Here is a 15,640-nt window from a genome sequence, read left to right on the forward strand (position 1 = left end):
ATGCTTTAGATAATATGAATTTGGACAGGTAATAAATAGCAGAAGTCTACATCAATATTAATCTACAAAAATGTGAATGCTATCTAAAATGATTTAGGATTGTATGTCTGAAGGAAATGTATGTGCATTTTTGTAGTATTATTATTATTATTTAGAGGGTAAGAATATTTAGTGTGTGGCACGAATAATAAATATTTTGCTGCATTTACTAGTCCGCTCAAATGCCTTGCTCTACCATTAAAGGGAACCAATCATGAGATTTTACGGTATGGCAACATGTTATATATGGTAAAATATTTATCTCCACCATCCCCGGGGGACGTTCCTGCCCACAGGGATGGTCAGGATATAAGGTTAAAACGTCTCCCCCAATTACTCCACACATAAACTTGGTAGCTCTTGACTGGTTATTGTTGGCACGAAGAGGGAATCTAAATGTATCTGTGTAACCGCCATGAAAAAGCACCACTCTTGCCCATCTAGAATTGCATTTCTGTTCTATTCACTCTGTAAACTGTATCTCTCACTTCTGGCACGTCACAAAGACATTAAAATAGCCTGTGGTCTGTCCAATGCAAGGGCCCTGCAGAGGACACCATAGTGTGATTAATACATTATTTAAGACCTTTATTTGTTATATCCTTTCCTTTAGTCTATTCACTGTCTATTATATTTTATTCTTAACCTAGTAGGACTGTATTTAATTGTTTCTTTGGCTGTAGTATTTTGACACATAGCGTAATGTGTAACACAGTATCCTCGGTTGAGTCTTCTTGATTTATTGTAACAGATTTGATAGAAGAAAGGAAAAAGCCGGCAACTCACCAATCTTCCAACTTCTGCAAATTTATTTGCACATACTCACAACAATCAGTACATCATGGGGGACGCATTGATGTTTTAGGGGTGCCACTGAGAGGCAACAGCAATGTTTCGCACTGTTTGGTGCTTGAGGCCCGTCGAAGCACTAAACAGTGAGAAACATCGTTGTCGCCTCTCAGTGGTACCCCCCTATAACATCAATGCGTCCCCCCATGATGTACTGATTTGCAGAAGTTGGAAAATTGGTGAGTTGCCGGCTTTTTCCTTTCTTCTATCAAATCTGTTACAATATTACACTTCTACAAGTCAGAGCACCACTTATCCACAAGTACAACCGCTTCAGTGACATTGTATCCAGCGACGAGAGGTACAGAAGTAGGCAGTGCCGAAGTTCTCTATTTTGTCTTCTTGATTTATGTTGAGCTCCCATTTTGCTTTTTATGTCACAGAGACATATCAAAAGTTTTGATCTGTCGGGGTCTCAGTGCTTAAACCCCCACCAAACAGACGACCATCACGTCCCCTCCCATAGACAAGAATGGTGGGGGCGTGGCGTGATGTTATGAGGGGGCATGCCGTAACATCACGTCTTCAGTCTTGGAAACACAGAGGTTTCCGAGACTGGAGCAGCAGCCCGGCATAGAATGCGGGTGCTGCATGGAGATCGTGCGAAGGGGTCCCAGCAGCGAGCCCCCTGCAATCAGACATCTTATCCCCTATCCTATGTCTATGGCTGGAGTACCCCTTTAATTGAAATGTGCCAGAATCTTGTGTCAGAATTTTGGATAATTTTTCAGGCACTGCCATGCCCCCTTTGTTGAGGCCACCCCTATTTTCCAAAGGACACAACTTTTTGTCAAATGCTATGGAAACATGTCTACAACTCTGCAGAAATGTGGTGCATGTCATGTAAGTCAGTTTTGTCGAGCAAATTACACCATCATTCTGGTGTGTCTAGCCATCAAAGCCAACCAGTTGACAAATTTATTTCATAATCTTTACAGGATTGGTGGAGCCCTTCCAACTGCATTTTCCTATTTTTCGGAAGTTCTTGCAAGAGAAAAGCGAGGAGAACATCTCAGTTGGTTGTGTATGTTTTGGATGATTGGGGGAATATATGCATCAGCCATGGCGTGGGCCATAATTCCACATTATGGTAAGTGCTATTGTTGTTTTTAATTCTTTAACAAGATCTTTTTTATAATGCCATAGCACTTTAAAATCAAAGGCACAGTGCGATTATATTTCTAGTAGAACATTAAATACTATGGAATTTTATATTTGGCTTCACATAAAGTTGTTTTACTTTTGTCCAAGTGCATTTTTGCATTACTATAAAACACAGACATAGATATTTAACCCTTTATTAGTAGTATCTCCTTGAATGTTACTTGATCATGAAACCTTTATCCATAGATACATCTGCCCCTCTTCAAATATTTTGTTTATACAACAGCTTATCTCTGCATAATACAGTCCTGCACTTACTAACAGCATTATATAAGGACTAAATAATGCCTCCACACCATGACCATATATATATATATATATATATATATATATATATATATATACTGTATATACTGCAGAGACCAATATAACAATACTTCCCCAAACAGTGACTATATAGTGGCACATACTAGTTTTGTATATGAACTCTGCAGCCAATATAAATGATCACAGTGCAGTTACATCCCGTGACTCACAGGTGACGTCTTCTTTGATTAAAGTTGTTCTCTTACCCTTGTTTTCTCCATCTGACTCATTTGGCCATGATGGCTACTCCCAAATGTATGTGCCTCTGCAGAGCACAGAGCCCCCATTAGTGTACGATACAGCAATCATTGGGCTTAATATTTGAGCCCCAGTTACAGGGAAAATCTGTTATAATTTTCCCTGTAACTGGATACCAATTATTAAAGGTATCCAAATGTGATGTAAAAACATTTGATTAAAGGGGTACTCTGGCGCTAAGACATCTTATCCCCTATTCAAATGATAGGGGATAAGATGCCTGATTGCGGGGGTCCCGCCGCTGGGGACCCCCGTGATCTTCCATGCCGCACCCCGTTAGAATCAGCCCCCGGAGCGTGCTCACTCCGGGTCTGATTACTGCCGATCACGGGGACGGAGCAGCTGTCACGCCCCCTCCATAGGGTTGCATTGAGGGGGTGGAGCGTGATGTCACATGGAGCGGAGCTGTGGCATCACTATGCTCCGTCCCCGTGATCGCCAGTAATCAGACCCGGAGAGAGCATGCTCTGGGGGCTGATTCTAACAGGGTGCTGCGTGGAAGATCACGGGGGTCCCGCTGCTGGGTACCCCGTGGTCTTCCACGCAGCACCCTGTTAGAATTCGGATAGGGAATAAGGGGATACGATGTCTTAGTGCCATCTTAGATACGATGTCTTTAAGTGAACAAGACAAAACGTATACCTTTTAAATCTGCGGGTACCAAAAAATGTGTCTGGTCATGAAGAGGGAAAGACCCAGTCTATACGTGAGGAACAGCACACATAACAAAAGATGGAGACCAGGAGAGCAGTCATCTTTTGTTCTTAAAGGGGTACTCTGCTGGAAAACATTTTTTTAAATCAACTGGTGCCAGAAAGTTAAACTGATTTGTAAATTACTTCTATTAAAAAATCGTAATCCTTCCAGTACTTATAAGATCCTATATGCTCCACAGGAAGTTCTTTTCTTTTAGAATTTCCTTTCTGTCTCACCATAGTGCTCTCTGCTGACACCTCTGTCAATTTTAGGAACTGTCCAGAGCAGGATAGGTTTTCTATGGGGATTTGCTCCTACTCTGGACAGTTCCTAAAATGGACAGAGGTATCAGCAGAGAGCACTGTGGTCAGACAGAAAAGAAATTCAAAAAGAAAATTACTTCCTGTGGAGCATATAGCAGCTTATAAGTACTGGAAGGATTAAGATTTTTTAAAAGAAGTAATTTACAAATCTGGCACCAGTTGATTTAAAAAAATGTTTTTTTATAGTGGAGTACCCCTTTAAAGACATTTTCAGTCTTCTATATAGATCACATTGCATTATAGTACACTGATGTATGGTAGATATTGTGTATATGTATTCATACTAGACAAGGGTAACTAGTGTGGAATGTGTTAACCTGGAGTAAGTGCCACAGGGACTGACACAGGTACAAAGCCCTGGAGGTATTGTGGAACTACAAGTACAATGAATTTGTAGCATTTGCTATTTACATTTTTTTTTTATGAAAAAGTGTACTACCCATGCTTTCAAATTTGCAGACACAACAGTGCCACAATGAATTACTTTATGTTGTTATAACCAATGTGATATGTGAAGTTTAATACAACTTTCATTCTGTCTGAGGATTCTTGTTTTCATGACTTTACGCTCCATTTAACTTGGCCAGTTGCAGAAATGCCACGGGTAGCCTACAGGAAGTAAAATTAATAGAAAAACACCAAATGTTTCCTTTCAAAATGCCAAAGTTGTGCGAAAGTTAAATGTCCAGATTGTTATGCCCAAAAGTGAAATTAAAAATTTTAGGCAGATGTTTGATTAAAGGAAAATAAATATATAACACTCTGGAAAATGCATTCAGGAGAAGCTTATCACAAAATGTGAGGAAATGTGAACAGCATGCAAATAATACCGTACATGTGTTTACTGACTGATCTATAGCTCATGCCGGGAATGAAATCTATGAGGTTTACAGTCACTGTATTTATTATACCGTAACTATAGCTTAAAGGGGTACTCCGCCCATAGCATCTTATCCCCTATCCAAAGGATAGGGGATAAGATGTCTGATCGCGGGGGCTCTGCCACTGGGGACCCACGCGATCTCCCCGTGCTCGGACGTTCGTTTAGAGCATCGGAGGATCGTGACTTCTTCGGCCACGCCCCTTCAATTCAAGTCCATGGGAGGGGGCGGGACGCCCCCTCCCATAGACTTGCATTGAGGGGGCGTGGTTGTGACATCACGAGCCTCCGCACCTGCATCGCCAATTATCCGGCACAGAGCGTGGATGTCTGGGGTGCCGCAGCTGAGATCGTGGGGGTACCCAGCTGCGGGACCCCGGCGATTAAACATCTTATCCCTTATCCTTTGGATAGGGGATAAGATGTCTAGGGGTGGAGTACACCTTTAATGTTACCTGCTAATTCCCTATTTTATTGTGTATACATTTCTATAGTTCTTATTGTTCTTTATTGTGTATACATTTCTATAGTTCTTATTGTTCTTTATTGTGTATACGTTTCTACAGTTCGATAGTTAGTAGTAAAACACTCATTTTCTTTGTCTACCCAATGTTTTGTGGAATTGCAAAGAAATTACTGACCACTAGTGAACTAGAAAGACATATAGGAAAGGATATATACGATTATTTATATTATTATTAATTTTATGGTTTACATAAAATTATGGTCAGCTAAATACATTCTTTACTTAAAAGGAATTTCCAGGTATTTTAAAATATATTTCCGTGTTATTTCATTGTGGAACTGAACTATAGGGAGGACATAGAAGGAAGGTGCTTGGATATAGTTTAGGTGACTGGGTGACCATAGATAGTTTTCTGTGGCCTCCAATATGGCTGACTATAACTGCAACTCTTTGTACCATCTTACAATATAAAGAGCACCTCCTTAGTACAAGAAGCTACTGGAAGAGATTGTCGGGCAAGATAACATTTTAACAAAAGTGTGAGTGTGGTGATGAGCAGGGATTAAAAATGACTGAAAATAGATTGACCGTTGTGGGGTATCGATGAGGTGAGTACTGTTTTTGTTTCATTTTAACATATTCAGTCCGCTTTTTTTTTATTTTTTTTATTCCACTGGACAACTCTTTATTTTTTTAATTTTGTTTTTAAAGCAAATCAGCAAGCAAAACAATAGGGAATTATTTAGAAACACTAGTAAGTTTAGTTTTTTTGTTTTTTGCGGAAGCCCTTTAACTATATGGTGTTTGTCATTTGTAACAACAATAAATCTAGATCTGACTAAGTTATCTCAGACATTCCAGATAAGCCTTAAAAGCTACCCAATGTTATAGAATAAGAGGAGCTAAAGAGATTGATATATAGGTTTATGGGAAAAGTAACTTATTGACTGAAATCCCTGCCCTTTTCTTAGGAGTCCAGTGGGCAGTGTCACTCAGTAATAGAACCACCCCCTGGACTCCTAAGAATTAAAATATATTGTCCTACATACTGTATATGTATCAACCTGCTCAGCTGTTCTATAATGGGATATTGATAGATTAGAAAAATGTCTATGGTAACAGTTCCCTTTAAGTTTAAAAGTAACCTGCCATCACTTTCATGCTGCCCAAACCAAGTTACACATTAAACTAATTACAAGGTCGTTCACAGCTGGTAATGCCAGTGACTAGCTATGAGCTAGACCTCACCCTAAAAGGGTTAAAGTTCAAGGTGAACCCTGAAGTAGATGTTCCACACAGCACCACCACAGGTCAAATTAAGGATCCTCCAGGGAGTCCTGAATGGAAACACCTCCATATTGATCCAGAATATTCCAATAGAAAATTAGAATTTTCCAAACCAGGGAATCTTCAAAACTAAGAATCAAGTAAGAGTATAATGAATGTGCAGTGGGCATCATGTAAAGGGAGTCAGAACTCATTTTGGACTATAAGTAGTGCATTTTTACCATCAGAGCAGCCGCCTAGAGAGCCCTTTTGATGGGGATGCCGTTCTGCCCGCTGCAAGAAAGTTAGTAGCCAGCCAGCATCAGAGGCACCTGCTGCTTATTCGAAGCATCCAGCGCAGTGCCCCCTGCAGACAGACAGGTCAAGTCCGTCCAGCATCCTGACATCGCTCATGCCTCCATACATCTCAACTCCTGCCCCGTACAATAACCCCAGTAATAAGGTGATTACATGAGATGGAGGTTTGTTACAGTGTGTCAGTAGTAAGGAGATTACATGAGAAGTGGGCTTATTACAGTGTGTCACTCCAGTAGTAAGGTGATTACATGATGAGGAGATTTGTTACAGTGTGTCATCCCAGTAGTGAGGTGGGGCGTGTGAAAGGGCAGGGGCCAATGGGCGCGGTTAGGGGGTGGCAAATTTCCTTTCGCCTAGGGTTGCAAAAATCCTTGCACCAGCCTTGTTTACCATATACAATGGCATATTCTCTTCTGGGGTATATGGTAAATACATACATAGACCCCAATGGAGATAAAAAAAAGGGTAATTTTGGTCTCGTTCATGTGGTATCCATCAGGGTTTGCTAGATGGAATAGCAACATTTGAGGTGCCACCAAAAACATGCAGTGTATGATAGTGATTGTGGTCACATGGTCCTGCTCAGGTAGTCATTAAAGTGGGATTAACCCAGGCAGTGCTTTGTGGGAGCACGCCATGACTGTTTCTTAGTTAAAGGTTCCAGATTCCTTTTAAACATTTCTTGTATACTTGATCCATTCTGATTCTTTAGCCAAGTATTCATATTTGTTTAGGACAGGGATGTAAGCCAGTTTCTGCCCAGGACATGGCTCTGCAGCAGAAGTGACTCCATGTCCAGAAGGGATAAACATATTTAAAGACTTCTTAAAGAATGTGGCCTTGTAGAACCCCATTGTTGCTTTGTAATAAATGCATTATTTCCTATATATATTCTTGCGAGCAAATACAGTCATGGACCTGTAAGCAGTTCCCTAAGCAAAAAGCCTTTCTATACAGAAATGGAAATTAAGTATACCCCCCTTTCTTTGTACATTGCAGACAAAAAGTTTGTTAAATCGATTTTTAGAGGTTGAGAACGTTTTATATGTTCTGTACTTGGAATATAATTGAATAATTTGTCTTTCTAAAGAAAATAGCAAGTGCTGAAACAGCTAGTGTGCGCAGAGTCAGTGCCATCTCTCGAGTGTTATTACCCAAGTGGCTACTCTGTATGAAAGCATTCAAGCATGTTACGGTTGGTTACACAGAGCTCAGGAGCTTTTTCCCATCTCTGCAGCTGCTTGAATGCACATCCAAGGGTTTCTGAAATACAATACACAGCTTCCATTAGCAAGAATGGTTTCTTCAAGGCACACTGGTTTATTTGTCACAGGGGACCTGGATGGTTCCGAATAAAAAGAGTACAGAATGGAAATAAACCATACTGAGTTTTTTTAGTGTACTTCTCCGAGCTATTTTGCTATATTTATTTTACATTTACTGTACATAGGACAGTAACCTATAAAAAGCATTATTGTCTGCAAGGTATGCAGATGACTGGAGCTATGAGAAGACCTCAAGTTTCCTATATAGAACGATTGAAAAAAGACCATCACTTGATACAGTTCAACCAAGGAAGGGAGGAGGTAGATGATAGGAAGGGGTATGGGTGGATGAAGGGCATGTGATACTATATTTCTACATACGCAATAATGTTATTTTACGTCTTAATTGTTTTAAAGCTCTCAACTATTCCTGCTGTGAACAGTTACAATACCTGAGGCAGACTGTTCCACAAATTCACAAACCTTATGGTAAAGAAGGCTTATTGTCTCTGGAGTGTAAACCTTTTTCTCCAAGCAGAGGGAGTGCCCCCTTGTCTTTTGAGGGTTTTTTACTTAGATCAGTTTTTCCCCATATTTTTTGTATTGGTCATTTATATACTTAACTTATTCATGTCCCCCTTTAACGTTTCTACTCAAGACTAAACAAACGTAATTCTTTTGATCTTTCTTCATAACTAAGATGCTTCATGTCCCTAAATAGTCTAGTCGTGCTCCTTTATTCCTTTTCCAGCTCCAGGCCATACATGCTGCCACAGGCCATACAGTGTATTATCAGTCCCAGCCACTTAGTTGAGGCTAGTGTGCGGTTCTGTGCCAGCCTTAGGCTTGCTCAGATCTAGATCATAGTTCTTTACCACAAAATGTTGTCTTTCAGAGCACAACACACAACCAAATGCACATTCAAGGCTCAGATGGTTATCAGCTCTTCTTCCATTGCAGGGTGCCAATGACTGAATTGGCTCTCATGGTAACAAGCCATTTTCTGTCTTACCAGGTTCAGCCCCAAGGCAAGATTCTCAAAAAGATACCAGGGGGGGCTGATATCACCAGTTGCTCCATTTCACCCATGGCTTCAAACACTCTGCTTTTTCGCTAGTATTCTGGGAACTACTTTGCATCTTGAGCTTTTCACCAACATAGACTCTCCTCTTCTTGCTTTCTTTTGCTTCACTCCTTCTATTTTACCTCATCTTCCTTCTGTGTTTTTGGACTGCACTGCCCTTCTTTGGGGGGTGAGTTAGGCTGATGCGAGGCCCCTGCTAATGCGAGGCCTTGCAGCAGCCTAACTTGCCTAATGGTAGAGCCGCCTGGGCAGAAAGTTGTGTAGTCGTTTCATGGTCAGTGTGGTATTGTCCCAGTGGCTTCCTGGCTCCTCCCTCCCTCTCTCTCTCTCTCTCTCTCTCTCTCTAGAGAGAGAGAGAGAGAGAGAGATGTTGCATCATTTGTTACTGTCTCAGAAGGCATGGTTGGATCTTGTCCTTGAGCTCTAGTCCCATGTCAACACTGATGTGGCAGTGATGTCATCAGTCCCTACAGCCCAACTGACACCCTCTTCCCAGCCCACATATCCTTGCCATATACACATAAACAGATAACTCTGTTTGTTTCCACTTGTGGTGGGGAAAAAACTTTTGGGGGACATTTAGGGAAGAATTAGGTGTGCTCACAGGATATTACCAAGTGATGAATGTTGCCACAGTATGAGAAGCAGACGAGAATGATGCAGCAGGTGCTGGCTGTTTGACTGTGTAAGGGTTCATTCACGCTTGAAAACTTTCTGCAACTCAAAAGCAGTTCCATTTATCGGAATGATAATATTTCTGCTAAATAAAATGTTTCTGCAAACAATCCGCCACACTTGAATTCAACCTTAGGGTATGTTCACACATACTGTCTACTCTGCAGATTGAATTCTGTGTTGAACTCTATTTATTTGCTTTAAACAGCAAACACTCTGCAGCAAAAATCTGTAACAGAAAATCCACAGGGTAAGTGTGAACATACCCTTAGGCCAGGGGTAGACAAATCACATGTGCAGCATGTTCAGCTGCACAGGGGCCCGCCACTACACATGGGCCCTCAGTCACTGGCCAAGGGCCCCCTTGAGAGAGAGGTGCAGCTGGTGAGGATCCAGGACAGTTGTCCCGATCCCCACTCAGACAAGCGCTATTTTTTTTTCTACAATCCCTGCGCTGCTCCTGCTCCGGTATCATTAGGGAGACAGGCAGTAGCGCAGGGATGAAGGCACCTGATTCATGGCTCCGCCCCCAGCACAGGAAGAGGACGGAGGCCGAGAGCTGACAGGCCTCCCAGGAGCACAGCGGCTGTGTCACCCGCAACAAAGAGGAGGAGGGCAGTGATTGCGGGTGACATATGTGAGTAGTACCCCGCTGGGCTGATAATTAATTGGGGGGGGAGCAGAACAGCGCTGGCGGGTCTCATGATTTGGTGGGGGGGGGTGCATAACAGCGCTGGCGGGTCACATGATTTGGTGGGGGGGGAGCAGAACAGCGCTGGCGGGTCACATGATATGGTGGGGGGGAGCAGAACAGCGCTGGCGGGTAACATGATTTTGGGGGGGTGGGGGTGAAAGAAATACCGTTATATACCGTGGAACCGCCATAAGTTACAAAAATACCGTGATACACATATTTGGTCGTACCGCCCAGCTCTATCCACAGCCACAGGCAGATACACTCTACCCCTCCCCCCTTAGGCAGATACACTCTACACCCCCCCCTCCCCCCTCAGGCAGATACACTCTACACCCCCCCTCCCCCCTTAGGCAGATACACTCTACACCCCCCCCCCTCCCCCCTCAGGCAGATACAATCTACACCCCCCTCCCCCCTCAGGCAGATTCACTCAACACCCCCCCCCCCCCCCAATATTTTCCCCCTACATTAGGCAGCCGCAGATAGGTCCACAGGCAGAGTATGTGTAAAATAAAAAAAAGGGACGAGTAACTTACCTTAATCGGCACACGCCCGACGAACTTCTTTCCAAGCCTGCGCCTGAGCCTGCCCGGTAACGTGACATCTAAGTTCCCAGCGCCGGCAGTGTGATGACGTCCTGCGCCGCGCAACCTCCTCTGAGCAGATGACGTCATGACAACGACGACGACGAGGAGGGTGAGTGACACTGACAACTGACTGGGGCCGGGAGGCGGAGCCGCAGCTTATAAGCTTCTTTGCTATGCGGCCGCTGCGGCTCTGCATACAAGGGCCTGATACTAGTATCAGGCCCTTGTATGCTAGTGTAGTGTAGAGTGCATGGGCGGGCCGCGGCCACCGCGGCCTGACCGCACTACGCCACAGGCATCCCGACCGCACTGCGCCGCAGGCAGCCCGTACCTGAGCAATTGGCCGGCCATTGCCGGCCCCAGGGTGAGCGGCCAACCGGGAATTTTCCCGGTATCCCGCTAAGCCAGTCTGGCCCTGCATATCTATCTATCAATCTATCTCATATATATATATCTATCTCATATCTATCTAATATCTATCTATCTCATATCTATCTATCTAATATCTATCTATCTCTTATCTATCTATCTATCTATCTAATATCTATCTATCTCATATCTATCTATCTAATATCTATCTATCTCTTATCTATCAATCTCATATCTATCTATCTTATATCTATCTCATATCTATCTATCTCATATCTCTCTATCTATCTATCTATCTCATATCTATCGCATATCTGTCCATCTATCTCATATGTATCTATCTCATATCTATCTATCTATCTCATATCGATCTATCTCTTATCTATCTCATATCTATCTATCTCATATCTCTCTATCTATCTATTTCATATCTATCACATATCTGTCTATCTATCTCATATCTATCTATCTCATATCTATCTATCTCATATCTATCAATCTATCTATCTCATATTTATCTCCTACCTGAACAATTGATGTATGGGGGGGCCCAGGCACGTTCTTTGCACAGGGGCCCTATGCTGTCTGTGTCCGCCCCTGCCTTAGGCTGGGTTCACACTACCGAATTTACAGAATCAATGGGATTCCACTGCATAATGCACACTACAGAATTTTGCTGGTGGAAAGCTAAAAGTTCTTCACTAAATGAATGAACTTTTTTTGGTGGAATACAGGGACAGACAATGTTTGTGCGGTCCCTCGGAATCTTCGCCAGGAAAATTTTCTCACTTGCAATATGGAGTTTTGGCAGCAGGTAGTAGATTGATAAGAATTCAGCTATGCAATGAGTGTGTGCATTGCTGTTCTATATTCTGAAGGTAGTCAGATGCTGAACTTGGTTATCTTCAATGTTCCTGTACAATTTTAATGGAGTAGCAGGGCTAATTTTTTACTGGTGCTCCATTCAAACAAGGGCACTCAGGCCTCCAATTTTGATGACCAGTGAGGGTCCCAGGGGTAAGACCTCCACAGTCAGACACTTACCACTTATCTTGTGGACAGATGATAAGTTATAATCTTGGTATAACCCCTTTAATTAATGCTACATGTTTTTTAAAGGTCAGGTATTGTTCACTGTGACAAATAGGCAGTAGAAGATGTCAAAAAGGAGGCACATATTTCCAAACAGCTCAACATTTTTAATCTACAGTAAATCAATCATTGCAGTTTGTAAGTCAAGTTTAATGTCATCTGATGTCTACGTTTTTATCCTTCTCCATCTACTTCAACTCATCTGTATAATCATATTATATAAGAGGTATTGTGTAAAGAATTAGAACTGGCATTGCGTGGGTTGAGGTATAATAATCACCCACTTTCAAAGCATTGTATTGAAAAAGACATATTAAAGTGTTTGTAGCCTCTTAATAATAATAATTGTGCATCCCACAGACTTTTATTTCCTTTTTTTTTCTGTTCTTAACTGTTTTTGTGCAGGATACAGTGGGGCAAAAAAGTATTTAGTCAGCCACCAATTGTGCAAATTCTCCCACTTAAAAAGATGAGAGAGGCCTGTAATTTTCATCATAGGTATACCTCAGAGACATAATGAGAAAAAAAATCCATAAAATCACATTGTCTAATTTTTAAAGAATTTATTTGCAAATTATGGTGGAAAATAAGTATTTGGTCAACTACAAACAAGCAAGATTTCTGGCTCTCATAGATCTGTAACTTCTTCTTTAAGAGTCTCCTCTGTCCTGTCTTGTTACCTGTTTTAATGGCACCTGTTTGAACTTGTTATCAGTATAAAAGACACTTGTCCACAACCTCAAACAGTCACACTCCAAACTCCACTATGACCAAGACAAAAGAGCTGTCGAAGGACACCAGAAACAAAATTGTAGACCTGCACCAGGCTGGGAAGACTGAATCTGTAATAGACAAGTAGCTTGGTGTGAAGAAATCAACTGTGGGAGCAATTATTAGAAAACGGAAGACATACAAGACCACTTATAATCTCCCTCGATCTGGGGCTCCCCACAAGATCTCACCCTGTGGTGTCAAAATGATCAGAAGAACAGTGAGCAAAAATCCCAGAACCACATGAGGGAACCTAGTGAATGACCTGCAGAGAGCTGGGACCAAAGTAACAAAGGCTACCATCAATAACACACTATGCCGCCAGGGAATTAATCATACAGTGACAGACATGTCCCCCTGCTTAAGCCAGTACATGTCCGGGCCCATCTGAAGTTTTCTAGAGAGCATTTGGATTATCCAGAAGATGATTGGTAGAATGGCATATGGTCAGATGAAACCAAAGTAGACCTTTTTGGTAAAAACTCAACTCGTCGTGTTTGGAGGAGAAAGAATGCTGAGTTGCATCCAAAGAACACCATACCTACTGTGAAGCATTGGGTGGAAACATCATGCTTTGGGGCTGTTTTTCTGCGAAGGGACCAGGACGACTGATCCGTGTAAAGGAAAGAATGAATGGGGCCAGGTATTGTGAGATTTTGAGTGAAAACCTTCTTCCATCAGCAAGGGCATTGAAGATGAAACGTGGCTGGGTTTTTCAGCATGACAATAATCCCAAATAGAGATGAGCAAATCGAATATGACAAATCCAAATTCATTACGAATTTCATAAAAAAAATTGATTCATAACGAATGCGAATATCGACGCGATTGATGTTAACAAATCACTTCATAGACTCCATTATCTGCAGGCTGGGGGACTAAAATGGCAGATCCACATGTGAGGACATGGGGCAAGGAAGCCTGGGAAGGTGGGATGGACGAATGACCCTGAATCACATGGTTGCATGCAGCCTATCAGCAGGCAGCCAGCCGCTGTGATGTCACAGCCCTATATAATTGGGAGCCATTGCTGCAGCATGGTATTTCAGCATTTTATTGCAGTGAGAGAGAGCAGTGTGTGTGTCCCACAGGAAAAAAAAAGCTTTACAGAAGCAATTCACCACAAGCCCAAATTACTGCAGTAAAGCTGTGACAGGGGGAGAGAAAGAGAGAGAGAGAAAGTACACTTTTAGCGTGTACTACACAATGACTCTGTACTGGTGCACTGGGGTGTACTACAACTCTAAAGCTAGTAGGGGCCAGTTAGGGTGAGCACTAAAAGCCATAGTCACCAGCTTTTAGTGCCTAATAATACTGTACTGGGCTGTACTACACAGCGAGTCTGTACTGGTGCACTGGGGTGTACTACAACTCTGAAGCTAATAGGGACCAGGTACTAAAGCCATAGTCACCAGCTTTTAGTGCCTAATAATATTGTACTGGGCTGTACTACACAGCGACTCTTTACTGGTGCACTGGGGTGTACTACAACTCAAAAGCTAATAGGGGCCAGTCAGGTTGAGCACTAAAAGCCATAGTCACATTCTTTTAGTGCCTAATACAGGTTGTAAGCGTAGTGGAGAGTATTATCCTACTCTCAGAAATGTAAACTGTATGTACATAGGTGGTGTACGATTTTTTTTCCTGTTAAAATCTTTTGGGCCAGTTATTGTGAAAGGCCAGCCAAAACTACACAGCTGCTTTTACAGCCTAATACAGTTGTAAGTGTAGTAGAGCATATCATCCTTCTCTCATAAGTGTAACCTGTACGTACATAGGTGGTGTACGATTTTTTTTCCTGTTAAACTCATTTGGGCCAGTTACTCTGAAAGGCCAGCCAAAACTACACACCTGATTTTGTAGCCTAATGCAGTTGTAAGCGTAGTGGAGCCTATTTTCCTCCTCTCATAAGTGTAACCTGTACGTATATAGGTGGTGTACGATTTTTTTTCCCCTGTTAAACTCATTTGGGCCAGTTACTCTGAAAGGCCAGCCAAACCTACACACCTAGTTTTGTAGCCTAAGACAGTTATAAGCGTAGTGGAGCATACTGTCCCCTCATAAGTGTAACATATACGCACTAAGCTGGTGTATGAGTATGTCAGGCAGAGGCCAAAATTTATCAGGCGCAGGCAGAGATCGCCGCATACTAGGGGCACGTGGCAGCAGGAGTCACAGCGAGAGGCCTGAGCTCCCGGTATCAGCTAGCAGTCGTGTCTCAACCAGCATCCCATCTGCCATCATTGATTGGTTAACTCAATCATCCACTTCATCCCAAGTGACATCTGACACCCCCAGTCAACAGTCGGTGGGTTCCTCAGATACAACCCTCAGTTGGCATGGCCTGGGAGCAATCCCTGTCCTCCAATTGCCTCTGTCCTATGCTTTGCCCTCCCCCACAGAAGTACCTTATGCTGTGGGTTCAGCTCCACTATTTAGTGAGGACGATCTACTAGAGGACAGTGAGCAGCTACTGCCCAGCAATGAATTGTAGGAGACATCTGCCCCTTCCTCCGCTAGGCAGGCAGGTAATGA

General features: G+C 42.6%; 1 protein-coding gene across 1 annotated transcript in view; it reads left to right on the top strand.

Annotated features, from left to right (window-relative positions):
• SV2C (synaptic vesicle glycoprotein 2C) overlaps nucleotides 1-15,640 on the top strand; it is a 203,917-nt gene that overhangs the window by 113,687 nt on the left and 74,590 nt on the right. The window contains exon 4 of the mRNA XM_056540338.1: nucleotides 1,827-1,978. Coding sequence (XP_056396313.1) covers nucleotides 1,827-1,978 — 152 coding nt within the window. The remainder of the gene's footprint in view (nucleotides 1-1,826; nucleotides 1,979-15,640) is intronic.

This window comes from Hyla sarda, chromosome 1 (genome assembly GCF_029499605.1).
Source record: "Hyla sarda isolate aHylSar1 chromosome 1, aHylSar1.hap1, whole genome shotgun sequence".
NCBI classification, from domain to species: Eukaryota; Metazoa; Chordata; class Amphibia; order Anura; family Hylidae; genus Hyla; species Hyla sarda.